This window comes from Carassius carassius, chromosome 9, assembly GCF_963082965.1.
Source record: "Carassius carassius chromosome 9, fCarCar2.1, whole genome shotgun sequence".
Classification (NCBI taxonomy): domain Eukaryota; kingdom Metazoa; phylum Chordata; class Actinopteri; order Cypriniformes; family Cyprinidae; genus Carassius; species Carassius carassius.
Genome location: NC_081763.1, coordinates 22,744,437 through 22,772,367, shown reverse-complemented (window position 1 = coordinate 22,772,367; position 27,931 = coordinate 22,744,437). Strand labels below are relative to the sequence as shown.

At 35.2% G+C, this 27,931-nt stretch overlaps 4 protein-coding genes across 5 annotated transcripts; all 4 read left to right on the top strand.

Annotated features, from left to right (window-relative positions):
- The first annotated feature begins 130 nt into the window (after positions 1 to 130).
- Positions 131 to 7,177, top strand: LOC132149329 (C-type lectin domain family 17, member A-like). The gene is made up of 7 exons (XM_059558478.1): positions 131 to 197; positions 1,800 to 1,904; positions 1,986 to 2,048; positions 2,179 to 2,214; positions 6,084 to 6,220; positions 6,505 to 6,629; positions 6,758 to 7,177. The coding sequence occupies exons 1-7, from the start codon at positions 131 to 133 to the stop codon at positions 6,906 to 6,908; spliced, it is 684 nt and encodes a 227-aa protein (XP_059414461.1). The 3' UTR covers positions 6,909 to 7,177.
- A 3,773-nt stretch (positions 7,178 to 10,950) lies between these two features.
- On the top strand, positions 10,951 to 12,701 carry LOC132149328 (CD209 antigen-like protein 2). The gene is made up of 5 exons (XM_059558477.1): positions 10,951 to 11,031; positions 11,425 to 11,487; positions 11,590 to 11,673; positions 11,798 to 11,934; positions 12,025 to 12,701. The coding sequence occupies exons 1-5, from the start codon at positions 10,968 to 10,970 to the stop codon at positions 12,157 to 12,159; spliced, it is 483 nt and encodes a 160-aa protein (XP_059414460.1). The 5' UTR covers positions 10,951 to 10,967; the 3' UTR covers positions 12,160 to 12,701.
- A 1,210-nt stretch (positions 12,702 to 13,911) lies between these two features.
- Positions 13,912 to 18,670, top strand: LOC132149327 (killer cell lectin-like receptor subfamily G member 1). The gene is made up of 6 exons (XM_059558475.1): positions 13,912 to 14,081; positions 14,414 to 14,518; positions 14,631 to 14,693; positions 14,784 to 14,849; positions 15,135 to 15,271; positions 18,251 to 18,670. The coding sequence occupies exons 1-6, from the start codon at positions 14,012 to 14,014 to the stop codon at positions 18,422 to 18,424; spliced, it is 615 nt and encodes a 204-aa protein (XP_059414458.1). The 5' UTR covers positions 13,912 to 14,011; the 3' UTR covers positions 18,425 to 18,670.
- Positions 18,671 to 18,737: 67 nt separating this feature from the next.
- Positions 18,738 to 21,677, top strand: LOC132149326 (C-type lectin domain family 4 member E-like). 2 transcript variants are annotated; one of them, XM_059558474.1, is made up of 6 exons: positions 18,738 to 19,314; positions 19,666 to 19,749; positions 20,084 to 20,164; positions 20,498 to 20,634; positions 20,762 to 20,880; positions 21,041 to 21,677. In XM_059558474.1, exons 1-6 carry the CDS (start codon positions 19,248 to 19,250, stop codon positions 21,189 to 21,191), a joined length of 639 nt encoding a protein of 212 aa, XP_059414457.1. In that variant the 5' UTR covers positions 18,738 to 19,247; the 3' UTR covers positions 21,192 to 21,677. The 2 variants fall into 2 exon arrangements, with proteins under 2 accessions (XP_059414457.1, XP_059414456.1); XM_059558473.1 differs by having other exon boundaries at positions 18,738 to 19,749.
- The last annotated feature ends 6,254 nt before the right edge of the window (positions 21,678 to 27,931 follow it).

The following is a 27,931-nucleotide window of genomic DNA, read 5'->3' as shown; positions in this document are numbered from 1 at the left end:
AAATAGTATACCCCAAACATCTAATAACCTGACAGGAAATGATAACAGGAAATCACAAAAGGAGAGTGTGGCATGGAACCCAGAGCATTCTCAGAGCATTCTCTATTTGAAAATCAGCTGTAGCCACAAAATGCATGAAAACATTTATATAAATACTCCCATGCAGTATAATCCAGGGTCAGCAGCGAGAGATCAAAGTAAGTAATTTTTTTTTTGGTATTTTATTTAATTAGAGTAAACTGATTGAATGTGCATAGAAAATCAGATACATGTTTCAGAAACATTGCTACAGAAGGCAAGGCAAGGCAAGTTTATTTATATAGCACATTTCGTACACAATGGTAATTCAAAGTGCTTAACATAAAAGAAAGTAAAATAGTCATGAAGAAATAATAAAACAAAAATAAAAACAAGCAAATTTAAAACTTTGGAAATGATTTAAAAATGGACTTATTTAACATGAATTTAAAACAGTTAAAAACAGAAAATGATTTTACATAAAATAGAGTGAATACGTAAAATACAGTGCAATCGTTTCGGACTTTGCACAGTGCCCATTCAATAAATGCACAGCTAAACAGATGGGTTTTGAGTCTAGATTTAAATGTGACTAGTGTTTTAGCACATCTGATCTCTTCTGGAAGCTGATTCCAACTGCGGGCGGCATAGTAACTAAAGGCGGACTCCCCTTATTTTGTGTGAACCCTTGGTATTTCTAACTGACTCGATCCTAATGATCTGAGTGCTCTTTTAGGTTTATATTCAGTGAACATAGCTGCAATTTATTTTGGTCCTAGGTCATTGAGTGATTTATATAGGAGTAAAAGTACAGTACTTTAAAGTAAATCCTAAATGTAACTGGAAGCCAGTGTAATGACCTGAGGACTGGTGTGATATGCTCAGATTTTCTGGTTTTAGTCAGAATCCTGGCAGCAGCGTTCTGGATGAGCTGCAGCTGTCTAATGGTCTTTTTGGGAAGGCCGGTGAGGAGCCCATTACAATAGTCCACCCTGCTGGTGATAAAGGCATGAACAAGTTTCTTCAAGTCTTAACTGGAAACAAAACATCTAATTCTTGCAATGTTTTTAAATGATAGTATGCTGATATAGTTACTGCTTTGACATGACTACTAAAACTAAGGTCGGTCTCCAGAATCACACCAAGATTCCTGACTTGATTTTTAGTAGTTTGACCCCTAGAGTCAAGGTATGCATTCACCTTGAACACTTCATCTTTGTTTCCAAATGCAATGACTTCAGTTTTTTCCTTGTTTAACTGAAGAAAGTTCTGGCACATCCATTAATCCATTAATACATATTAATTTCATCAATGCATTGGCAGAGGGAGTCAATGGGGCTGTAGTCATTTGGCGATAAGGCTAGGTAAATCTGGGTATCATCAGCGTAGCTCTGATAGGCAATTTGGTTCTTTCTCATTATTTGACTTAGTGGGAGCATATACAGTGGGAGCATATAGAAGACACATTTTATATGCTATCTGTTTTTCTTTACCTTCATATGTAACATTAAACAACATTACATTTCGAAACTGAGTTCATAAAACATTTCCGCTTCAAAGGTCTACTTTTTTAAGAATAAATTGCAATTGTATCTAATGATTATTACCTAAGCGGACTCATGACATGACCCTGTGGAACCCCACACTGTTGACAGTTTTAGGTCAACCACAATAAGCTGTGATCTCCATTACATAAATGCTTTAAATATTTATGACCTTAAACTGTGTTGATTTGTTTTGAAGGTTATTCGTTTATGTAATAATAGTTGGTGTGTTCTCAGAAAAGAAGTTTGACGGCAATAAGAGGTATGGTGTCTATTTGGTGGTTCTTCTCTCTGTTCTCCTCTTCCTGTCTTTGCTGGCTACAGCAGTGTTGGCTTGCCTGTGTGAGTGTCCTAACATTTAAATTGTGTTTGTATATGTTGTGTTTGCAATGTGTATTGGTTTCTCTATTTTATGCTTCACAGATTACACCAGTAACTCAAATCAGTTGATAGAATGTGAGCCAGTTAAAAACAACTCAAATCTAGGTTTGTAAACCACATTTTCTTATTTTATTATAAATATTTCATTTCTAATTTATTTATCATATAAATTAATAGATAAAAAAATTGATTGGTTGACTCTTTAAACATTTCTTCTACTATAACACAACCACAGAAGACAACAAGCCACTACTGTCCTGTTCTTATAAAGGTATGTCACTGCCTATCAACATAATTGGCATGTACAAGGTTCTCTCTATGTTCCAGTTAATACAGTACAGTATATGCTTTTTTTATATGGGCCGTTCTACAGATCTGGTCAGAGTTGGAGAGCTTTTGGCAACACTTTACAATAAGGTTCCATTAGTTAATGTTAGTTAATGGTGTATTAAAAGCTTATGGTGTATTTAAAGGGGTCATATGATGTAATTTCAATTTTTCCTTACTCTTTGGAGCGTTACAATCTCTTGGTATATAAAGAAGATCTGTAACGTTGCAAAGATTAAAGTCTCAAATCCAAAGAGATATTCTTTATGAAAGTTAAGACTTGTCCACATCCTCCTAAAACACCTTGTTTAAATGCCCCCATGTCTACGTCACTGTGTGGTAAGATTTGTAAAGCGCTGCCCAAATTTTCATGCAAAGAAAGAAGGTGTAACTTTAATTATTGATGTTGTTGCCGCTGTCATGTTGTGCAGATGCTGTGTGTTTCCTTGTGTCAGTGAAACTACTTTGTTTAGCCTTCCAAAAGAGGACACAACTAGAAATCAGTGTGGAGTAGTGCTTGCTGTTTGTCGTTTCTCCGATTACAAATGCAGACATTTGATGCATTTATTATAAAGACATTAAGCAACTATTATCATAGACCTGTGTTATGTTATGTAAATAGAATTCCTGACTGTTCTTTAGTTCAACAAACACATACAACCACAGCAGGCATAACCTAGGCCTATCTGAAGGCAAAATATACAACCACAGTTGAGGCTTTAGGTTAAGTTAAGTTTAACTTTAGGCCAGATCAACCTTAATTCAGAATTCATAAATGTGCAGTAAACTGCTGTTAAAAACATTTAAGACCAATTTGTCTAATGCTTTCTCTTTTACTAAACAAACACATACAATAACAGTCTTTTTGAAAACCTCTAGCAGTAAGCCTGCACAAACCTTGAGAACTACCTGAATAGATTAATTGAGTAATGAGTTTAACTCATTACATCTCTGAAAACAAGCAGTCCTTTGCATGTCAAGACACCACCTTTATCATTTATAATCCCATCTGCAGTAACAGCATTCTTATATTGCATAAGAACACTAAAACCCACAAAAATAATAATTTCTGCCCCTAAAAACAAGCCCCTCCAAAGATTTTTGACTGACTGAAGTACTGTCCCACATTAGGCTAATCATACTGTCCCACTTTTCGAAATCACATTTCCTAAAGAGGGACAGTAGGAAATTTGATTAAAATATAAAATATATAGTTTATACATACAAAGTTATACTATTTTTTGATGTGCTTCCAGTTTGATGATTCCTCCACCCACATTTATGACTGTACATTTGAGTGGTGATGATCACATGACACCACAGCTTTGGTAACCCAGAGTTTCACTGGAATTGATGTATTTGTGGGGGAGCTACAAACATGAAACCTTAAGTGTCCTACAATAGGCAGTGTCCCCGGATGGGGGAAAGGTGCATGTTTTTTTTTGTTTTGTTTTTTTCAACTGGTATAGTGCCCCGCTGGGAGTTGGTGCCCTACGCAAACTGCGTAGCCTACTCTGTGTATAGGGAGCGGCGGTACTGGTCACAAGTAGTGTTACAGTAGTGACAATTTTAGATAATTTTGAGCCTAGCACATTTAAATTAAGCATTGCACTGACCAAAGTGCTGAAACCAAATTGCAAAATACTGTAAAATAATTAAAAAAAATACAATAATAATAAAATATTAATATCAACAGTAAAACTAGTTACACATTCAATTAATAACCCAGAAAAGGCAAGAAAGTAAATATGTGCTTTAAAGGGTTAGTTCACCCAAAAATTAAAATTAGCTTGTGTTTTACTTACCCTGGAAGCATCCTAGGTGTATATTAAAACAATAAGTAAAATTTTAAACTTATCAGCACATGGTTAATACAGTTCTGAACAGTTGTACACACATAAAAAGTGTTATGAAATAACACCCATAATTAACCTATATGATTCTCTGAAGAAGGATTTCAGATGAAACATGATTGTTGTTTGCTCTGCTGCAAAATTATAATAATTTGAAAGTGATTAAGAATATTAAGCCTGTGCGGATCCCTTACAAGAATATAATGCTGCTGATTGATCTACGCACCCAGACGCACCTTTTTACATAAAGTTTTATATATATATATGTATATATATATATATATATATATATGTGTGTGTGTATGTGTGTGTGTGTGTGTGGTGTGTGTGTGTGTTTGTATTATTATTATTTTTTTTTATCAAAAAGTTTTTTTTTTAAACAACATGGAAAACAAATGTGTGTACTGTATGTATATATACTGTGCCCTCCATAAGTATTGGAACAGTAAAGACAAAATTGTTCTGTTTGCTGCTGAGTCAAGAAATTGGGTTAAAAGATGAATATGGGACAAAACTACAGAATGTCTCATTTCATTCTTGGGTGATTCAACACAAAGATGCTTTACCAGCTAAGAAGACAGAGTCTCATCTCCCTATCTGATGTAAGCATAAGTATTGGAACAGTTGCCTCACAGGTCTTTCTAAGTGTTCAACTGTGTCCTGTTGCATTAATGCTAAAAGAAAAGAGGAAGTCAATTAGAACTATAGGAAAAACAAAGGGCATGGAGAAATCAAGAGTTTGGAAACTGCCAGTCACAACAGCAACCAACGACAACCTGATTGGCTGACAAAAACAATAGTAGTTGATGACAGACAAATCATAAAAGCTTTGAAAATGAACCCTAAAATACATTTCTGTAAATTCACCAACAACCTCCAGAATGCTGGGGTGATGCTCTGTCAATCTACAGTCTACAGGAGAATTTGACACAGAATTACAGAAGTTACACAGCAAGATGCAAACCTCTGATCAGCACCAAAAATAGAAAGGCAAGATTCTTCACAAATGTGAGCTAGTAGAGTTTTGGATCTTTGTTGATGGACCAATGAGACAAAGATGAACCTTTATCTAAGTGATTGGAAAGCAAAAGTGTGGAGAAAAAGTGAACTGCAAATGATCCTAAGCATACAAGCTCATCTGTAAAGCTTGGTGAAGGTGGTGTTATGTCATGGACACGCATGGCTGTCTCTAGAACAGGACCTCTTCATTTTAATGATGACTTAATGTATGATGGCAGTAGCAGAATGAATTTTGAAGGGTACAAAATCATCTTGGCTACCAATATTCAAGAAAATGCCACCAAATCAGAAAAAATTGTATCAGGACAACGACCCAAGACACCCTGACAGTTCATTCAAGGACTTTATCAGGGCAAAGAAATATTAAGTCTTAGATTGCCCAAATCAATCTCTAGATTTAAATCCGATTGCACATTCATTTCACCAGCTGAAGAGGAGACTAAAGACAGAAACTCTCCAAAACAGTTGGAATTGGCTGCACTTAAGGCTTGAGAAAAGCATTTCAAAGCATAAGACCAAGAGTCTGGTGATGTCTATGGGTTGCAGACTCACTGCTCTGATTGCATCCAAGGGATCTGCAACTAAATATTAGCTTTTAATCTTTTACATCTGCCTTAAATTCAACTGTTCCAATACTTATGCTCACATCAAATAGTGGTATAGTGGTAAGAACTCAAAAAGTACTGTCCTTTTTATTTGGAGAAACATGTATGTGTCGAAAGAACTAATAATAAAATGTGACATTCTGTAGTTTTGTCGCATATTTATCTTTTAATCATATTTGTAAATGTCTTGACTCCACAGCAGAGAATATATATAAATTAAGATTTTCAGAATATATATTGAATGCATTATTCATTCTGCCATTTAAAGAGAAATCATACACGTACAGTATTATTACATTAACCCTCAATTAACACAGAATCCTCTTTCACTTCAGGTTTGCCAGAGAAGTGGGTCCAGGACAAGGGCAGATTCTATGTTTTCTCCAATGATACAAAGGAATGGAACAGCAGCAGACAACTCTGTCAGGATCTGGGTGGAGACCTGGTCATCATCAACAATAGTGAGGAGCAGGTGCATATAGGTGCTTTTAGTTTTAGGATTTTATTTATTTTTACCGCAAATTACTGCAACTAGAATTTACCCACTGAAGAAAGGACCTGACTAATATGTAGGCACCAAAATATATAGAAACCTATTTGTTGGTTTGTTTTAAATGCAAGGTTGCAAAGGTCTAAAAACTATGCAAACACTTTATCAGTCACACTGCAACACTCAGTTGCCCATTATACCAAACCTTGGGTTGCATTGTGCATAATCAATTGTTAAAGTCATATTTCTGCCCTGTGTCTTTTCAGGAATTTCTTGCTCAGCAAATAGTCGCTTTTAATGCATTGGTGCTACACTGGATCGGTCTGACTGACCACCAGACTGAGGGAGTATGGCTTTGGGTGGACAACAGCCCCCTAAACAACAACATCTCGTAAGTACCATTTATTTCAACATCTGATGTGCTTAGCATTGCCTCTTTGTTAGATGGCAAAAGTTATATAAGGACCATATGGATTTTTGATACAGGTTATTGCCCTGACACTTGTTTTGTTCTGTCAGATGTTGGATCTACCCCCCTGACAATTATGATATGCGTGATCCCATGGGTGAAGACTGTGCTGTAATAAATGGATACCTAAAAGGAGAAAAATGGGGAGATATTTCTTGCTTGGAAATGCAAAGAAGCATTTGTGAGGTTCCGTGTTCTTGATCAGTAGTACTACAGTTTTTACAGTGATGTCATTGATAAACAAAAGCTGGTCCCCAAAGAACCTTTTAGGAAATCTTTTTTTTTAAATAACCATCTTTAGTGTGAAGAATATTATAATGTATTAATCTAAACAACGTATTTCCACTGTAAAGAACCTTTTGTCGAATGGAAAGTTTTGGATGTCAAAGGTTGTTTTGACACTTCATGACTTTCACTACCAATGTTATATATAATAATGTATTATATACAATACAGTTAAGAAAGATTTACATTCTTTATTTTGTAATTATTGTTAGCAGCATCGGCCACTTTTGCATATACAACATGAAGGAACAAATAAAAAGACATGAATGAACGAACAATGGATACAGAACTAAGTTAATGTGTGCTTATATGGTTATGCCAAATGTATCATATTATTTATACTAAAGCCTCCATCCACCTTATTTTGCATTGTGGAAGTAAGCTTCTGATTCATCAGCCACTATAGGTAAATAATTAGAAGAATAGCAAAGTGCTGCAAACCAGTGTGTTAATAATTATGACATTAAAAGAATATATCAACATCAAATAGAAACATCAAACATCATAACTAGAGAATGAAAGCCTCACGCATGTAGAGGCCAGTCTCCAGTTATGACTCTCAGGGTGGTTGAAACAACGGAGGAGGTGGATGGTGCGTGCTTACCAGTGTGGGCAAATGTTCATTATTGGGTGGCCCAGGCCCCCTGTGAATCTCGGTCTTATGATTGATACTTACCTGATTGTATAATTTATGTCTTCTTCAGAACAGATTTGGAGAAATTTACGTTACGTTACGTCACGTAAGGCAAAGCTCTCAATTTACCAGTCAATCTACATTCCTACTCTCACCTATGGTCATGAGCTGTGGGTCATGACCGAAAGGACAAGATCCCGGATACAGGCGGCCGAAATGAGCTTTCTCTGTAGGGTGGCTGGGCGCTCCCTTAGAGATAGGCTGAAAAGCTCGGTCACTCGGGAGGAGCTCAGAGTAGAGCCTTTGCTCCTCCACATCGAGAGGAGCCAGCTGAGGTGGCTCGGGCATCCATTTCGGATGCCTACTGGACGCCTTCCAAGGGAGGTGTTCCAGGCACGTCCCACCGGGAGGAGGCCCCGGGGAAGACCTAGGACACGCTGGAGGGACTATGTCTCCCGGCTGGCCTGGGAACGCCTCGGGGTTCCCCAGGAAGAGCTGGAGGAAGTGGCTAGGGAGAGGGAAGTCTGGGCGTCTCTGCTTAGACTGTTGCCCCCGCGACCCGGCCCCGGATAAGCGGAAGATGATGGATGGATGGATGGATGGCATACTGAACAGTTTTGGAGAATTTGATGTTTCCCCATTCAAAGAGATTGCACTTGAATGCACGAGAAGCATTTCAAAGATGGCCGCCGAGTGACATGAATTGTGCTTGAAGGACTTTGAAGAAAGCACATTCACTCTCTGACTGCAGATGCCACTAAACTGCAGAAAATGCAGTCGTTACCCTGGAAACCCATAAATAAAGCAGCTGTGTTACTTTCTAAAACGTATTTAAATAGTGATTCAGATTTGTGGATTTGCTATGGTGTTCATCACAGCCCAAATACTTAAATATCAAGACTTAATAGTTTATTAATTTTCAGATTCAATTTCCATTTTAACGTTTTTTAACATTTTAATCTGGACTACAACATGTCCGTGTCAGGAGAAACTCAAACCCAGCGCAGGAATCCTAGGCGGATGAGGAATAAGGTCCAGATCGCTAAATCTGCAGTAACTCAAACCCAGCGCAGGAATCCTAGGTGGGCGAGGAATTAGGTCCAGAGTTAATGACCCATGAACCGTGACAGTCCTAGATCGGGGTGCCCAACCCTGCTCCTAGCGATCGATTATCCTGCAAATTTTAGCTCCAGCCCTAATCAAACACACCTACGCTTAATTTTTAAGTGGGCCTGAAGACCTTAATTAGTTGCTTCAGGTGAGTTTGATTAGGATTGGAGCTGAACTTTGCAGGACATTCGATCTCCAGAAGAAGTGATACCTATTGGTCTTTCCTTTGCACTTTAATCGGTGTAATAAATTTAACTTTATTTATTTTTCTCTATTGCTTTATTGTATTTAAATTTTCAATTTTTTTTTTTTATAAGAAAAAAGTTATTAAACCTGTTATACTGATTATGACCACTTTTTGAAAAATAAACTTCAGTATCGTGATAATTCCATATAGCATTAGCAATTAATCACAACATGAACAATTGATACTGGCATATCCCTACAGAGCAGTCAAAACTAGCACAAGGCAGTAATATCTATAATCTAAAAAAAAAAATCTATTAAAAAATATTAATCCCAATCACTGGTTCAATTTACCCCAAAGCATCTGGTTCAAACTTTATGAAGAAGAAAAATAAAAGTCCCTCATACATATTTTGTGATTTACTGGTATGTACAGTACAGTGCAAAACTCTTAGGCCACAAGTATTTTCACCAACAAAAATGGTTTTAGGTCAGTTATTTCTATGTTTTGCCTTGTGTCAGTAGTAAATATTAGTTTACATTTCCAAACATTATTTTTGCCATTAAATGTTTGCACAAGGAGTCTGACAGCAGCCAGTGCTCCACACAGAGATCTGAACTCATCATCATCAGTCTGTCTGGAATAACAGGAAGAGAACAAACTGAGATACAGGTAGACTCAATGTCTCCAAGACACCCCAAGAAACCTGCAGAGCTACAGTACTGTGCAATTTTTTTTAGGTACTTGTGTAAAAATGCTGTAAAGTGAGGATGCCGTCAAAAATAATGCCATAAATAGATTTTTATTAATTAACGTCTATTAACTTAACTAAATTGAATCAACATTTGGTGTGACCACACTATGTGTTAAAACAAGCTTTTTTCCTATAGGACAGGGGTAGGCAAGTTTAGTCCTAGAGAGCCGCAGACCTGCAGAGTTCAGCTTCAACCCTAATCAAACACACCTGAACAAGCTCATCAATCCATTCAGGATTACTAAGGTACAGGCAGGTGAGGTTTTTTTTCAGGGTTGGAGCTGAACTGTGCAGGACTGCGGCTCTTTAGGACCGAACTTACCTACCCCTGCTATAGGAGAACTTGCACATTGTTTTTAAGGTAGCTTTGCAGGTAGATTTCTTGAAGTGTCTTGGAGACATTGCCAGAGTTCTTCTGGATTGAGTCGGTCTCAGTTTGTTCTGTTTCTTCCTGTTATTCCAAACAGACTGATAATGATGAGATCAGATCTCTGTGTGGAGCACTGGCTGCTGTCAGACTCCTTCTGCGAACAAAATTCTCACTGGATTATTACAATTAATGACAAAAATAATATTTGGAACTGTAAACTGATATTTACTACTGACACACTACAGCAAAACATTGAAATAACTGACTTAAAATCATTTTTGTTGGTGAAAATACTAGTGGCCAAAGACTTTTGCACAGTACTGTATGTCTAAAGGTCTTGGTGGTCTGTGAGGGCTGCTGCCTTATCACCTTCATTTCTGTATGTGTGAAATGTGAACAGCAAGAAGCTCCCCTCCAGTTCAGTAAGAGAGGTACGATAAAGAAGGCCATGTTTCTTTCCATTGTAATAGATTGCATCAGTATTAAATTAGAGTAAGATCAGAGTTAAATTTTATTAACATTTCATCAATTAGGTAAAAACATAAACAGCAAGTGTAAAAAAAAAATATATATATATATATATATATATATATGTATAATTTGTGTTTGAGATGATGCCCCTAACAACTAATGACCAACTGACAGGAAATGATGACAGGAAATAACACTAAATAAACCCAACCAGTGAGAATACTTCACCAGATCCTCTCTTAATTTCTCACATATTTGCAAAAGATGGCTGAACCTATTTATTCCAACACCATTCCAAGATCCATCTCAAAATCAGCACATAAAGATGAAGGTAAGTGCTATTTGTTACTTATTTATTTTTTGGTAAATTGTTTCAACCGTTTCATTTCGGTTTTGAAATGTTCTTGTTTTTTTTTTATTTTTTAGATTTATTCGTCAATCATATCTGTATGGTGGTTTTTCTGTCTGTTCTCTTCCCATCTCTGCTGGCTAATGCGGTGTTGGCTCACCTGTGTGAGTATCCTCATGTCTTACATGTACACTTTGTGGAAGTCTGTTAAATGTTCAACACATTGTAATAATAATAATGATTATTATTATCATTATTGACAAAAAAAACGTACATTTATTTTCCCTCATATGCTACATAATTTAGTTTGAGGGTCAGCTATAATTAGTGTAAAATTGTAATATAATAATGTCCACATAACATTTTTTTTTTATTATTATTATTATTCTCTGTTGAACGTTTTTCTGAAATTTATGTTGTTCATATGGTGTCTTAATTGGAGGGAAACTCTCTAATCTGGTCTCAACTTTTCGTCTCTCGTTTATTTTTTTATGCAGTGTTTACTACATATACAAAATGTAAGTTCAAAACACAAGTCTTTTTAATTTGTATGTCAGATTGTAGCAATGCCATGGACTGGCTAATAAGATGTGAACCAGTAAGGAACTGTTCAGATCAAGGTAGACAATCTCTTCATATTATCCATTTACGTGACAATACAGCTAGTAATACTTAATGTTCCTTTAGAATTTCATTTTTTATTGTGTTTATTTCTATGCTAGATGTTGACCATGATACACAAATCAAGCCGTTCCTTCACAAGGATATGGAAAACATGTCCCAAGCACGCCACTGTCCTCAAAAAAGCAAGTCAATTTATTTTTCATGTCAGTATATTGAAGAGCATATATTAGAAATATTACAAACTAAGTCTCACTGCTTGTGCGCCAAACCACAGTGACATTAAACATTAAGACATTTTCATGTAAGATTTACCAGAAAAGTGGGTCCAGGACAAGGGCAGATTCTATGTTTTTTCCACTGAAGTCAAAGACTGGAACCGCAGCAGACAACGCTGTCAAGATCTGGGTGGAGACCTGGTCATCATCAACAGCATTGAGGAGCAGGTTTAGATAAATAATATGATTATTGTAAAAATCTCAAATGTGCATTGGATATAATAAATGAAGCATATTAAATGAATCTCTATTTCCTAGAAATTTCTAGCACAACAAATCCAAACTATTGGCGCAAGTACATTATATTGGATTGGTCTGACTGACAGCCACACAGAGGGTGTTTGGCTGTGGGTGGATGACACCAAGAATCATCTTAAGCAAGTATTCCTTTAAATGTTTGTTGATACATGTATCAGAAGATTATATTTGGAAGCCATTTAGATAAACTAAACATCTCATCAATTATTGCTTCACTTATTCTTAATGTATTAATTTTTTTATTTGACAGTTTCTGGGCAATGCCTCCTGATGATCACAAATCAGCTGACAATCCTATGGGTGAAGATTGCGTTGTACTGAATGGACGAATGGTTGAGGCAAACTGGGGAGATGTTTTTTGCTTGAGGGACGAGAGATGCATTTGTGAAATTCCATGTTCTTAATAAATATTTACTTGATAAAAAGTTTATATTTGTCATTTATACATCCCTAGGTAATGAAAAGCGCTTTCTGCAAGCCCCCATATTGTAATGTACAATAAAGATTATTAGGGATAGTTCACTCAAAAATGAAATCTCTGTATTTAATTTCTCATCCTCACCTTTGTTCATCTTCAGAACACAAATTAAGATATTTCTGATGAATTCCAGGAGCTTGATAGCCCATTCAACCTTCATTTTATCTGTAAATGTATTTCTACGGTGCCCGGGAGGTGTCATGGTTTTGTCATGGCCATAACTTCATAACTCTTGGGAACGTGATATGTCATGGCCACAAAATATTAATTTGTGGGAATGTCATATTATTTTGTTGCCACGAGATCATTTTGTCGAGGGAACGGCAACCTTATGCCTTTCCATTGATGTATGGTTTATTAGAATCAGACAATATTTGGCTGAGATACAACTATTTGAAAATCTGGAATCTGAGGGTGCAAAAAAGTCAAAGTACTGAGAAAATCGCCTTTGAAATTGTACAATGAATTCTTAGCAATGTATATTACAAACAAAAAATTACATTTTGATATATTAACAGTAGGGAATGTACTAAATATCTTCATGATCTTTACTTAATATCCTAATGATTTTTTTGGCATAAAATAAAAATCAATAATTTTGACCCATACAATGTTTTTTTGCTTATTGCTAAAAATATACCCCAGTGTCTTAAGACTGGTTTTGGGGTCCAGGGTCACATATTATCACATTCCCATGAGTTATTATTTTGTGGCCACAACAAAACTAATTGAACTGACCATGCCATCTCCTGGGCACCGTATATTTGAACATATCACATTTGTGTTACATATCACATTTGCCTTACTACGATCACATTCACGATATCAGAAATGGACGTTGTCACTAGTAACAATCAAATCAAAACAAACAAAAGTAATTGCTATCGAAACCTTCTATTTTATTACCAGATCATTTGTTGATATCAAAAATAGCCATTTGCACAAGTAACAATGCAATTACTGATATAAAAAATCAAGGATTTTACTAGTAAGAAATGTATTTCTGATATGTACAATTAGAATTTCAACTAGAAGAAATCAATACTTGATATCAACAATTGAATTTGAATTTCAGCAAATGGTTATTGAATTAGTGAAAATACAATTACAGATATAAAGAATTATAGTTTTTACTAGTTGAAATGGAATTGTTGATATCAAGAATTTGTATTTCTGCAAGTGATGATGTCACTGTTAATATAAAGAATTAGCATTTTACCCAGTAAAAAACTGAATTGTTGATCTCAAGAGTTCACATCCTGCTAATGAATTCAAGTCGAAACGACTTGCCATAAATGCACATTAGAAAAAAAGACTATCAAAAATACAACACATCTGGAAAATCGGCCAGCATCATGACTAATAATGCTGACAGGAAATGACATTCGGTTTGCATGAGCGTGTCTGTTCAGTGTGTCTTCACACACAGTGTGACACCTGTTTAGTGTCACACCCACAGTTCAGAGCACGTCACTACCTTTCTGCTGCACACTTCTCTGTTTGACAATAATGGCCAAACATGACATGTCTGATCATGTTTATGATAACACCAACTGGATGAAAAAGGATTCATTTGGAAGTAAGTGCTTGATTATTGATCTCCTTGATAATAATTAATTACACATTTAGGTTTAAAAATGTTTACAAGTGTGTAGCACATTCTTGACCTCCAATTGAGGTAAAAGATAAAGCTACGACAGTGGCTTCTAAAAGTTTGTATTGGTTTTAGATATACAGCCTTTATATAAGTTATTTTTTATCAGCATTTTCTTATTCTTTATTTCTTTATAAAAGTTGTAGAACTGTGTAGGACGTTTGTTGGTGCAATGTTCACGTAAATCTTTATTCTAATAAATTAAAGTCTTTAAGAGTTTTCTTAAGTATTCCTTTTAAACTTATTTTCTTCTGTAGTTAGGAAACCTGCCAAAGAGAAGCAATGTAGATCTGTCTGTGCCAAGGTTCTTGTTGTTCTCCTAATCCTGTCTCTGCTGGTTAATGGAGTGCTGGCATACTTGTGTGAGTATCCTCGGATTTTACAGAAACCGCCAACCAGCTGCATACTGTGGGTGGTATATTTACACTTGCTTTTCCATTTTTTGGTTCATTTTGTTTCACCTGCCTTTTGCAGGTGTCACTAAATACAAAAATGTGCAGTTGCATTGCGAGCCAGGAACAAACTGCTCAAATTCAGGTAAATCATTTACATCTATTTGCTCAAATTTGATGTGAAAATAAACTGACAGTATCTTTGTTTTTCTCAATTCCTCACACCTTTGTTCAGACCATGATCGAGGTAGTCCAGGCTGCACATATGATGAGAACTGGAGATCAATAAACTACTGCCCAGGTTAAACTATGTTTGGTTTTTCAGTAAAATATAAGTCTTGAGTGCTTGAGTCTGTGGTTTTGCACACATTTTGTCTGAGCCTTGCCGTATGTCTGTTCTTGTGTTTTTAACAGTGAGTCATAACAAAATATCTTAGAAACACATTTATGCATGTAAGAGTGCAGCACAGCAGGGTTTCAGCTTTTTTTTCTCCAGCCTATAAATGTGTTTCTAGCTAAACCACAAACCTGAAACAGACACACAAGTGTGTTTCCTCTTTATAAACATAAAAAACTGTCTTTGTAGATTTGCCAGAGCAGTGGTATAAGGGCAACGGCATATTTTACGTTTTCTCCAGTCACAACAAAACCTGGAACTCCAGCAGAAAGTATTGTCAGGATCTGGGTGGAGATCTGGTCATTATCAACAACACAGAGGAGAAGGTGTGTAACTTTGTGTTCTGCATGGTTTTAAAAGAGAAAGAACTGTAAGAGAAGTGGGTCCAGGTGTGAAAACCCACACGGTGTGTTCACAAATACAGTGTTGAGACCAGGGTACATATTCTTAGAATAGATATTTCTGTTAGTAAAGCCATGCGCAAATCATTTTTGTAATAAAGATTTCAAATTATAAATAGCATTATGAATAAAACTAATGTTTCTAAAAGAAGAGCAAACATGAGAGAAGTGGGTTTCACATTTTGTTCTTTTAATAGATGTTTTCAATAAGCCGTACACAAAATTTTTTTTTTTTTTTGAAAAAACTGTATTATTCCGGTAGCTGGGGCGCCAAAAAATTACCGTAAAATAACAGCACAAAACAATCTCGTTAAAATACAGTAATTTTCCATAAATAACAGATTGTATCTTTAATATTACATTAAATCTCATGTAATTATTGGGATTTTTAATGTTTAAAAAAGGCATATACTGTACACCTTTAAAAACAATTAAATTACCTATAAATACAGTTAAACGCTGCTATAATACAGAAAAGTGCCACTATTATTTGAGTTTTGTGATATATTATTATGTAAAAATTGTGTTTATTTAATAAATATTTAATGTAATAAAGTGATATATCACCCACAAAAAAATGTAATTTAACTTGAATGATTTGACTAAAATGTCAAAATACTTTTGTAAAACAGATAATAAGCTTTTTTTTTTTTTCTTTTTTTTACAACAATCTACCGTTAATTTTAGATCATATCAAGTTTTTTTATAAGTTTTTACATGGAACTTTACGTATAAATCCCATGTATTTAATTGATTTTTAATGTGGAAAAAAAGCATACTCTGCCATAAATACAATGAATTTAAGTACAATTACAGCAATCTACCATTCATTTTAGAATTTATTAAGTATAATATGAGTCTTCATATGTAATTTTACATAAAGATCATGTATATTTAATTAATCTTCAATGTTAAATAAGCATACTTTGCCATAAAAACAATGGATTCACCTTTAAAAAGAAAAGCAAATACTGTTATTAAACAAGTATGTGTGAGTACAATTAGAGCAATCTACCATTAATTTTAGAGCATATTAAGTATAATTATTTATTATATGAAATTTTACATAGAAATCATGTATATTTAATTTATCTTTAAAGTAAAAAAAAAGACTACAATGGATTTACCTTTGTTTTAAATGTCCAAAGAAATATTGATTACAGCAACAATCTGCTGATAATTTTGTCAAATATCATAACACTATGCTATAATAATGATAACTAAATGTATATTTATAAACATTCAACCTGCAAATGTAATGGACAATTTCAAAAATATCAAGCTATAACAGTACTTAAATGACAAATGATTTAGCTTAACAATAAGAACCAGAACACACTAATAGAATAGAAAACAGTTGCTGCTCTAGCGACATACTTGCTTACAAAGCTTAACGGCATAGCTACATACTGCTAGCAGTCCAACAATTGGCTACTTGTAGGCGAAAGTTCAAGAGAAGTTTACAATAGGTTCAGTCAATATTCACAGTGAAATAAAAACACTTGAAACAAAAAAACAAGCAATACAATTTAAAAGACTGTTTGGTACTTCAGATAAGATCTAGGTGCAGTGTAATGCTTGCTTCCACTGTTATTGCAGTAACTTAACTGAAGGTACTGAAGCCTATAATTTTTAAGTAGTAACTTTGTCCAGTACTGTGAGCCAATTCTATACTTAAAATATGGTTACAATGTGTACCCAGTATTCATCTTGGTCGCAGTGGTACTATCTGACAACAATTAAAGAACACTCAAGAATACAGTAGTGAGAACAACATGAACTGTGCATGAGAAAGAACTAGGGACATTTGATTGCGATAGTCTCCCTTCTGAAAAGTGTTTTTTTTTTTACTTTTTACTTAAGTTAAATATATCATATATAAGTAAATTAACAAGCAAATCCATATAAAATTACTGAACAAATATCTTTTACTCTCAATTGTCACTAATTGCACTTTTATAAATGTTTATACTGTATCAAACCTTATCAAAGTATCAAAGTTTTATCTTTTAAATAAATAAAATATTTGTGAATATATGACACATTCTGATAGTGTCTTTACAAACTTACGTGGAGAAAAAAAAATATTTGTGTGTAAATTAAGGTATTGTGGCTGTTTTATTAAATGATAAAAACTGTAATTTGGCAGTTGCTTATAGATCTTTATACTTATTAAAAAAGCAATTATTTTTTAAAGTTTTTGTTTTCAAAATGTCCATAGTTTTACGAGATATTTGTCAATTTACAAGTATTCTATGTAAAATTACAGAAATAAATATGTTTTGTTGCTGTTAATTATTACTAATTGTATCTACTTTTAGCAGTGTTTTTACAGTATTAAACTTAAATATAACAGTTTTATCTTTTAAATAAAAAAATAATATTTGTGAAAATACGATAAATTTTGAATGTATTTTAAAATTAATATTATTTGAAAAAACGTACATTTTCTTTAAAATAATACAATTGCTGTGCTTATTCACAGCTACAGGTTTTTTTACGTTATTTTACATTAGAGATTTAATTTTACATTTTATTTTTGTAATTTATTGGTGTTTTCATGTATTTAAAAAATACAGAAAAAATCTGTAAAATTAACATGAAAAAGTATAAAAAATTACAGATTTTTTTTACAGTGTACATAAAAGCTTGCATATTAAAGATTTCACTGAACTGAAATATGAGAGAAGTGGGTCCAGGTGCATGTGTAAACCCAAAGTGTGTTTTCACAAATAAAACACAGAGGCAAGTATAAAATAGTCAGATTAGATTTTAGATTTGTTCTTATAATAAACTTTTTAATTGATAAAGCCATGCAGAAATAATTTTATAATAAAGATTTATTTGAATATCGTGAATTAATACAGAAGAGAATAAATGCAATATATGGTGTTTGTGATGCAGGAATTTCTTGCTCAGAGACTATGTGTTGCTGGTGAATCTGATCTCTACTGGGCTGGGAACTGGCCAGACCTGAATCCCAAAGCCAACTGTGCTGTTCTTAAAGGAAATACACAAGAACACATTCATTGCTCAAGAGAAGAGAAGAGCATTTGTGAGATCCCATGCCTTCTATGAATGTAGATTACTTCTTTTTTAACAGTTGACTTTTTGTTTTATTTCACTGTGCACTCATGTAAATATAAGAGGTTGCTACATTTGATACATTTCTTGTTTACTTGTTTTCAAATTTCTGTACTATGCCATGTTTGATATGGGAATCTTCCGAAATATCATACTTTTTATAGTTTTCCATATGTTTTTCAAATTATCAGAGTTTAAAAATGTGTTAAGAACTATGAATCCCCATGACATAAATGCAGTGTGTGTGTGTGTGTGTGTGTACAGTATGTATATATATATATATATATATATATATATAGGTAGAGGAAGTGCATCTGGACACTTTACCATGTATGAATGTCTTTGCAGCACAGTTTGTGAACATTAAGGTTCATTAAACAACATATTAGCATTAGTAAGTCAAGTGAATAATTACAGATTCTCTTTTTAATTTGTAATTGTAATTAACCACATGTAAAGCCTATCTCATTACAGTAAGTCTTTTAAGTCTTTTATCATGCTGTTACATATATGTGCACAGTTAATAAACTAGTTCACAATAAATCATTGCCAAAGGATTTTGTAGCCTTGTAGCCAATGCAAACTATTAAAAAAACAACAACTTATGAAAATAAAAGGCATGTAAACTATCACAAAATGTTTGAAAATATACCCCACACCACTAAAAACCAGCTGACTGGAAATTTTGCAGATGCTGTTATTTGGTCAGTGTGGTTAAATGAACCCCACTGAAACGTGTCTTTCTTCATGAGTATTTTGTTTCAAGGCTTCAGTTCTCTCTTATTACTGCGATATAACAATCTCTCTTCAGAAAAAAATGGCAGAAAATATTTATTTAAACTATTTATCAGACACCAAACTGACATCAGCGGATAAAGATGAGAGTAAGTGTGTTTCTTGCCCTTACTAACGGACTTTTATAGAATATTGTCTTAACATAATCTTGCCCAAAGATGCTCACAGCATTAAAGCATTTAAATCAAGTTTTCAGTGTTTAATGTTTTGATTTTCCTTACTTTCTCCTGCAATTATACTGCATTTCAGTGCCTCTAATTTTCCTTTGTCAATTATTTGTTACAAAGCCAAATTAAGGTTCGGACTAAAACTGTTTCAACTGTGCATTATCTTTGCACAATTTAGAAGAAATATGAAATGTAATTCTGAATCTTCTATATATTATTACATACATATTAAATATATTGCATGTGTAATAGTGCTTATATTTGTTAATGCAGGGCACTGTTGTGAACCAATGCTGAGGAAATTCTCTGTTCTCCTCTTCCTGTCTCTGTTAGTGAATGCAGTGTTGGCATACCTGTGTGAGTGCTATTTGCTATTTGATTAGTGACCTAAAGTTTTGCATCATAACTTTCCATTTATTTCCAGGTTTAGACATGATTTTAAAAGCATCCCAGATTTTTCTAAAGGGATCTTAGACATTTGGACCCATTGTACATATGTATTAAATATCAGCATTTGCATATTAGATTTTTTTTTTCACTACACTGTAATACTTTACAGATCACACCAAAAATGCAAACCAGTATTGTGAACCAAGAAGGAATTGCTTAAATTCTGGTAAATAATCATTTCTCCTCATCCAAAGCTGTACACGTTACCTTAATTGTCTTACCAGTTTCACTCTTTCCACAGGCTTGCCTTTAGATTCTCAACCAATAAAGAAAATACATTCCATGATTATTAAAAACCACAGTCTACCAAACTACTGTTCAGGTACAGTCATGTGTTCATAAATAAGAAAAGCATCTACATATGAATATGGGCAGAGTGTCCAGAGTTTGATCATTGACAGCACAACCGTAGTTCAGTTACACACTGTTTTTTCTGTTTCATTGTATACTTGTTATTTGTATATTTCTTAGTAACATAATTTATTAAATAAAGCAGAAGTACACAAGATTAAATACAGTTATGCACAGATATTTCATATCTTCTCACCTATCTGGTTTCAATTTTTAGCTTAACCACATACCAAGATTTTTTTTTTTTTTTTTTGTGCGCTTCCTGTGCATTTAGCTATACTTATGAGTGAAACTGTCTACACAGATTTACAAGAGAAGTGGATCAGAACACAGGGCAGATTCTATGTTTTCTCCACTGATGTCATGGACTGGAACAGCAGCAGACAGCGCTGTCAGGATCTGGGAGGAGACCTGGTCATCATCAACAATGAAGACAAACAGGTACAGATTAGGAGCAGTGGGACGATGACAGAGATAAAGAGACACTCATAGTCCACAGTTTAAAAGTAATACATTTTGGGTTTCATTGTGCTAGACAAAGACTAAAACACTGTTTTCTGTGTTGTAGGAATTTCTGTCTAAAAGAGTAAATGGTGTCAGTGACTATCACTGGATTGGCCTGACCGACAGCCAGACGGAGGGCATGTGGCTTTGGGTGGACAACAACCCCTTAAACACCAGCCTCTTGCAAGTATCTTTTTAAAATCCTGTCAGGACATTATTAAAATTCTTAAAATCTGTAAGAATAAGTGACAAATAACAAATTACTGATGCTTATTTTTTTTACAGTTGTTGTTCCCCATAATTTTGTTCTTGACCTCACACATGTAATTAATGATTATTATAGATGGGAGTCTCCCCCAGATGACTGGAAGAGTGAAAATCATTTGCATGGTGAAGACTGTGTTATCTTAAAGGGCGAAAAATGGGGGGATGTCTCTTGTTTGAGGAAAGAGAAGAGGATCTGTGAGATTCCATGCTCAGTGACACAGATCTAAAATAAGAAGTTAGATCACTTTTATTGATTGTATTTAGACTGTATTGATTTTTCTTTAAACTTTAAACCTGTTGTGATTTCCATCGAATGAGTTGTAATCATGTATCATGCATGTTATATTTGTAAATGAAGTTATAAATGTACACCTTGTGTACTGTATACAAGATTGTTGCATTCCATTCTATTTTATATACTATTTTTTTCTTAATTCTATTCCAAACATGTTTTCTTAAAAAGCCAAAATGATTTAAATATTTCCCTGTCATTTGCATGCAACATGCCAGAATTAAGAATTCATACAATAAGCTTCAGACAATAGCAATGCTGACATTCTCTGAGGAAGGCTGGAGGCCAAAGGTTTTTATTTATTTATTTATACAATTTTAAAGCTTCAGATAATAGGAATCAGAAATGCTAATACTCTGATGAGGGCTGGAGGCCAAAGGTTTTTGTTTATTTATATACTTATTTTTATTTTAACAATTTTAGTCCTATGTGACCAGCCAAAATAAGAATAAGGCTTTGTAATCCATTGAAGGGCCTTAAACACACATATACAGAATATATATATATATATATATATATATATATATATAGACACACACACACCCCGGCCACTTTATTGGGTAGGTACACCTGTTCAATTACTTGGTAACAAAATTGATGACTTGCTGAAGTTCAAACTGAGCATCAGAATGGGGAAGAAAGGGGATTTAAGAGACTTTGAACGTGGAATGGTTGTTGGTGCAGACGGGCTGGTCTGAGTATTTCAAAAACTGCTGATCTACTGGGATTTTCATGCACAACCATCTCTAGGATTTACAGAGAATGGTCTGAAAAAGAGAAAATATCCAGTGAGCTGCAGTTGTGTCGACGAAAATGCCTTGTTGATGTCACAGGTCAGAGGAGAATGGGCAGACTGGTTAGAGATGATAGAAAGGCAACAGTAACTCAAATAACCACTCGTTACAACCAAGGTATGCAGAATACCATCTCTGAACACACAACACGTCGAACCCTGAAGCAGATGAGCTGCAGCAGCAGATGACCACACCGGGAGCCGCTCCTGTCAGCTAAGAACAGGAAACAGAGGCTACAATTCACACAGGCTCACCAAATTTAAACAATAGATTAGAAAAATTTTTCCTGGTCTGATGAGTCTAGATTTCTTCTGCGACATTCAGATGGTAGGGTCAGAATTTGGTGCAAAGAACATGAAAGCATGGATCCATCCTTCCTTGTCTCAATGGTTCTGGCTGCTGGTGGTGGTGTAATTGTGTGGGGGATATTTTCTTGGCACACTTTAGTCCCCTTAGTACCAACTGAGCATCGTTTAAACACCACAGCCTACCTGAGTATTGTTCCTGACCATGTCCATCCCTTTATGACTACAGTGAACCTATCTTCTGATGGCTACTTCCAGCAGGATAATGCACCATGTCACAAAGCTCAAATCATCTCAGGCTGGTTTCTTAAACATGACAATAAGTTCACTTTACTCAAATGGCCTCCACAGTCAACAGATCTCAATCCAATAGAGCAGCTTTGAGACGTGGTGAAACAGGAGATTCACATCATGGATGTGCAGCTGAGAAATCTGCAGAAACTGTGTGATGCTATAATGTCAATATGGACCAAAATCTCTGAGGAATTTTTCCAACACCTTGTTTAATCTGTGCCACAAAGAATTAATTCGTATTTGGATTAAAATGATGCTTTCGTGTAATTTTATATTAGTCGCGTGCATCCAGTCATTTTTTAGTATGAAAGTGTCGTATGCATGAAAGGTAAGTTTTCTTTTACCTTACTGATATTCTAAAATGTTTGAGGGGAGATGTTTTTATTTTTTTTATTTTACAGTAGTCTCCAGCTGCTGCTTTGTTGTTAATCATATTATATACCGGTTCCAGTTTTGAGATGCCGGATTGTTGCTTGTTGCACTGTTGCTTTGAACGTCTTCTGTACGTCGCTTGCCTGAGAGAAGAGCCCTCCTTGGGCAAGGCCGTTACCTCTTGTTCCACTGCCATCTGGTGGTCGTTTGAGCCAGTACATTCTTGATTTGTTCGTCTTTTGTGCAAGTAGGGGTAACTGCAGCTTGGAGCAATGGGCGTGGCAAAAAAGTAGGCGTGTCGAAAGGTTTCTCATTGGTGGAAATAAAAGTAGGGGGCGTGGCAAAAGGTTTAGCGAAAACTGTCTGTTCCGCCTAAAGGCGAGGCATAGATAAAGTCGGCATCTAGTCATAGTTGAGGGCGTGGTGAGGGCGGAGTCGGCGTGGGGGAAAACACAGCGAACATCGTGTGTATTTCAATGACAAAAATGTCGTATTGCGAATCATTAGGTGTGTTCGACATCGGCTGCGGCTGGATGCAACCGATCGGCGAGAGTAGCCGCGTGCAGGTGGGGAGGAGCTGCAAACGGAGATATGAAGCAGGACACGTTTTTTTTTTTTTTTTATTAATGCAGAACACAAGAGCATACAAAAGTATAAACATACATCACATAATATCAGCCATAAAAAAGAATGAATTACAAAAACAATTAAGAATAAAATAGAACTAAAGAAAAAAAAAAGAGAAAGATAAAGAGGGCCAAAATGTAAACAAAATTACACAAGGAGATCAAAGGCAGAGCAAATTCTAACAGTCCTTATAGCTTTCTTATTAGGTGATACTGAGATTAAATTCAAATAGTTTTCCATTTCTTTTAGGAAAACAGAGAAGACAGGTTTATATTTGGAGAATTTACATTTGTGGATGTGAAATTTGCTAAGGAAAAAAATTAAATTGATAACAAAACTGACATTTTCGTTTGTGGGGTTGGAGTCATAATACCCAAATATAATGTTTTTAATATGTAATGAGAAACCTGGCAAAATCTTACGCTTGACAAACACACTGATATCATCCCACAGTTTCTGAGTGTAATGACATGACCAAAATAAGTGTATCATAGTTTCTTCAGAACACAAACAAAAAGAGCATGCGAGATCAATGTCAAATTTAAATCTTTGTAAAAACTTCTTTACAGGGTAGAACCGGTGTATGAGCTTAAAAGAAATTTCTTTTACTTTGTTAGTGAGAAAGAATTTTTGTGGTAGAGACCAGATTTTATTCCAATTAAGGTTACCAAACAAATTATTCCAAAAGGAGATCACAGGTGGAACAGAAATCAGATTCATTAGAAATAGAGACCGTATTTTATAATTTTTGGCTTTCGACTCAGAGAAACAAATTTGACCAACAGGAGTATCACAAGGTTTGGGCAAGGATGCAGTAGATACTGAGGAACCATTACAGTTTTTAAAAAGCATGCATAAACCAGAGGGGATGGCTCCCATAACTGTAGCAAATTCTTTTGGGGTTATTGGTATTTGGTATTTGGAAAGAAATTCAGAGTACCTGAACAAAAGACCTTGCTCATTAAAGAATTGCTCCACCAAAATTAAACTGTTACTGAACCAACTATCATAAAATAAAGACTTATTCTTGAATAAAATGTTCTTATTGTTCCAACTAAAACATCTTTGTGGTGAAAAGTTATGCTTATAAATTAGTGCCCATGCTAAGAGAACCTGTCGATGAAAGTTGGAAAGTTTGATCGGGAGTTTGGATATATCATAATCACACATTAAGAGAAAATTAAGGCCACCAAGTTGTGAAAACACTAATTGAGGAAAAACATTCCAAATAGAAGATGGTTGGGCTAGATATTGGTTCAGCCAATTAATTTTGAAAGTATTGTTGAGAGAATCAAAATCAATAAAGTTCAGACCACCATTATTATACCCATTTAATATGACTGATTTTCTCAAGTAATGAGATTTATTTTTCCATAGGAATTTTATTAGAACCTCATTAATTAATTTAGATGTGGGCCTATCCACAAAATGAGATTGAGCTGCATAGGCCAAACGAGACAAACCCTCTGCCTTAGCGAGCAGTGTTCTGCCTTTTAGTGACAGATCCCTTTGTAACCAACAATTACATCTTTTTTGTGTTTGGGTAATAATAGGTTTGAAGTTTGCTGAACACCTACATTCATCTTTAGTAATTAATATACCAAGATATGTTACCCTATTTTTGACAGCAATATCCTCAATAGAAGTAAGAGAGCAATCTTTAATTGGAAGCAAGTCGCATTTATTAAGGTTTAAAGTTAATCCCGAAGCTTTAGAAAAAGTCTGAAGAATACTCAAAGCCAATTTAATTTGTGATGAATCATTCAAGAATAAAGCTGTATCATCTGCTAATTGACTAATTTTAATTTTAGTGTTACCAATTGTGATACCATTTAATTGACTATTGTTTATATGTGTGCTAAGGAACTGTGTTGCAATAAGAAACAGGTAAGGACATCCTTCCTGAACTCCTCATTTTAAAAAAAATCTAGGTGAAGTACCATTACTTAATTTGATAGAACTGTTTCCGTTTATGTAAAGCATTTGGACCATCCTGCAAAAAGCATCGCCAAAGCCAATTTTTTGTAGAGCCTAAAATAAAAATTCATGTTCCAATGTGTCAAAAGCTTTGTAATAATCTAAAAAGAAAATGAAACCATCACTGTCTATTAAATCTAAATAATCTAACACATCTAAAACTAACCGTATATTATTAGAAATGTGCCTTTTCTGCATAAATCCCGATTGTGTTTCGTCAATTATGGAGTGCAAAACAGATTTCAATCTTTTTGCTAAAACTAAAGCTATAATTTTATAATCATTATTTAATAATGTAATGTGACTTAATGTAATTATCTATTAAAAGGGGATCTTTATTTAATTTTGGGATAAGTGTTATTAAACCTTGACATAATGTGGCTGGAAGCAGTGTTTTCTCTATACTTTCCTCATAAACCTTTAATAAGAATGGTGCTATACTACAACTAAACAGCTTGTAAAATTCTGAGCTGAGACCATCTGTTCCGGGAGATTTGTTAGCTTTTAAAGTATTAATAGCTTCCACTATCTCTTTCAGTGTAATAGAGGCATCACAAATTTTTTTATCTAAGTCACTTAGCTGGTTTATATAAGGTAAAGATTTAAAGAAGTCATTCTTATGTTGTTGGGATAATTTAGAAGTATACAAATCACTATAAAATTTGGGAAGCTGGACACGTTGTGGCTCCCGTAGTTTGCTGCAGTTACGTCAGTCATGGCAGATCACGTGGCGTTTGCTTACTTAAGATGTGTGTATAAGTGGTGTTTTGGAAGGGTGTCTTCCAAAACAAGATAACATATTGGATATATACTTTAGCAGTATGACATGGGTGTTTTGGGGCAAAATATTATAGTAATCCTATAGGAATAATATAGTATTTTGGGACATACTGTATTTCTATTTGAAATTTTATAGGATTACTAGTTCTTTTTCGTAAGGGATGTAGACTAATCTGGCCCACTACAATATCACACAGGGATCTACTCACACAGTAATCTAAAAAATTACAAGTCCCTGGAGGCTCACACCTTTTTTACCAACGGGTTTGTTGGGGTGGTTCTACACCACCAAATGCCAGGGCTCTCATGTCTCATGAGATGTGATGTAAAGCCGTCATGGAGGGTAACAGACAAGCCACATAAGACCTGGATTGCAGTACAGCAGGACGGGGCAATCCTGACTGGTCACTGTGACTGTATGGCAGGGTATGTGGCTGATTATACTTATACTGATTCTTTATATATGACACTTATTTTTATTAATACTGTAATTTGTACTACAACAAAGCCATTTCTCTACTTTTTATGTTTTCAGTCATGGTGAATCATGCTCTCATGTAGCTGCTGTTCTTTTCAAATTGGAGGCGTGTGTTCACTTGGGTATTAATAAAGTAGCATGCACGAGTAAAGCCTGTGAATGGAATCAGGTGTGTGTTAAAAAGATTGAGCCTGCACTTGTTGCAAAAACCACTTTTTATATCCAGCGACCAACAACCACGAAAAGGAGAAAAATAAAACATGCCATCCCCAAAGCCTCTACTTCACAGCAGCAGCAGTTCCTGTCTATGCTGGCAGGAAGGTCTGATGCAGTGGCACTGAAAAGCTTCCGGGATTTTTCTACACCATCAAAAAAGCCATGGTGTTTTAGCCAGCATAAGGTAACAGAGGCAGAGGTGGAACAGGTGGAGAGGGCCACAATCATCCAGGCATCGTGTGTGCAATGGCACCAAGAGCGAGTGGGACGCATCACAGGGTCCATTGCACACCATGTCCTGAAGGCTACTGTGCCAAGCTGCTCTTTTATCAACAGCATATGCCAGCAAAGGCACAGGCCAATTATGAAGCCATGGATCCAGTGGGGGAGGCACCATGAAGAAGATGGCCTGGCGACATACACGCATGCTCTTGGGATGGAAGGTACCACAGCTAATGCACTAATCAGCCACTATATACATCTGTGCTCCTGTTGGCCAACCTCACCTTAACCTCAACGTAACCAAGGCAGGTTTCAGAATTTGCCAGGCCATGTCATTCATGGGAGTGTCCTGTGATGGCTATGTGTCCTGTGACTGTTGTGGTGAGGGTTTGGTCGAAGTGAAGTGCCCTTCAGTGGCTAGAAGATCCTAGAGGACACCTGGAAAGCTTGTCAGCTTTGAAGAGGGACCATGCATATTTTACACAGGTAAGTCATATTTTTCATTACTATTGTAAATGGTACCCCCCTGGGGTGCGTTTCCCAAAACCATAACCAATAACCATACCTAAGTTAGCAACTTTGTTGGTTGCAACGCTATTTCCCATTGCCA

Coding starts and splice junctions, on each gene's coding strand:
- LOC132149329 (XM_059558478.1), top strand. CDS start 131: ATGCATGAAAACATTTATATAAATACTCCCATGCAGTATAATCCAGGG. Junction 2,215..6,083: donor ACTGTCCTGTTCTTATAAAG/GTATGTCACTGC, acceptor CTTTCACTTCAG/GTTTGCCAGAGAAGTGGGTC. Junction 6,221..6,504: donor TCAACAATAGTGAGGAGCAG/GTGCATATAGGT, acceptor GTGTCTTTTCAG/GAATTTCTTGCTCAGCAAAT.
- LOC132149328 (XM_059558477.1), top strand. CDS start 10,968: ATGGTGGTTTTTCTGTCTGTTCTCTTCCCATCTCTGCTGGCTAATGCG. Junction 11,032..11,424: donor TGCGGTGTTGGCTCACCTGT/GTGAGTATCCTC, acceptor TTTGTATGTCAG/ATTGTAGCAATGCCATGGAC. Junction 11,935..12,024: donor TCAACAGCATTGAGGAGCAG/GTTTAGATAAAT, acceptor TCTATTTCCTAG/AAATTTCTAGCACAACAAAT.
- LOC132149327 (XM_059558475.1), top strand. CDS start 14,012: ATGGCCAAACATGACATGTCTGATCATGTTTATGATAACACCAACTGG. Junction 14,082..14,413: donor GAAAAAGGATTCATTTGGAA/GTAAGTGCTTGA, acceptor TTTCTTCTGTAG/TTAGGAAACCTGCCAAAGAG. Junction 15,272..18,250: donor TCAACAACACAGAGGAGAAG/GTGTGTAACTTT, acceptor TTTGTGATGCAG/GAATTTCTTGCTCAGAGACT.
- LOC132149326 (XM_059558473.1), top strand. CDS start 19,578: ATGAAATGTAATTCTGAATCTTCTATATATTATTACATACATATTAAA. Junction 20,635..20,761: donor TCAACAATGAAGACAAACAG/GTACAGATTAGG, acceptor TCTGTGTTGTAG/GAATTTCTGTCTAAAAGAGT. Junction 20,881..21,040: donor CCCTTAAACACCAGCCTCTT/GCAAGTATCTTT, acceptor TGATTATTATAG/ATGGGAGTCTCCCCCAGATG.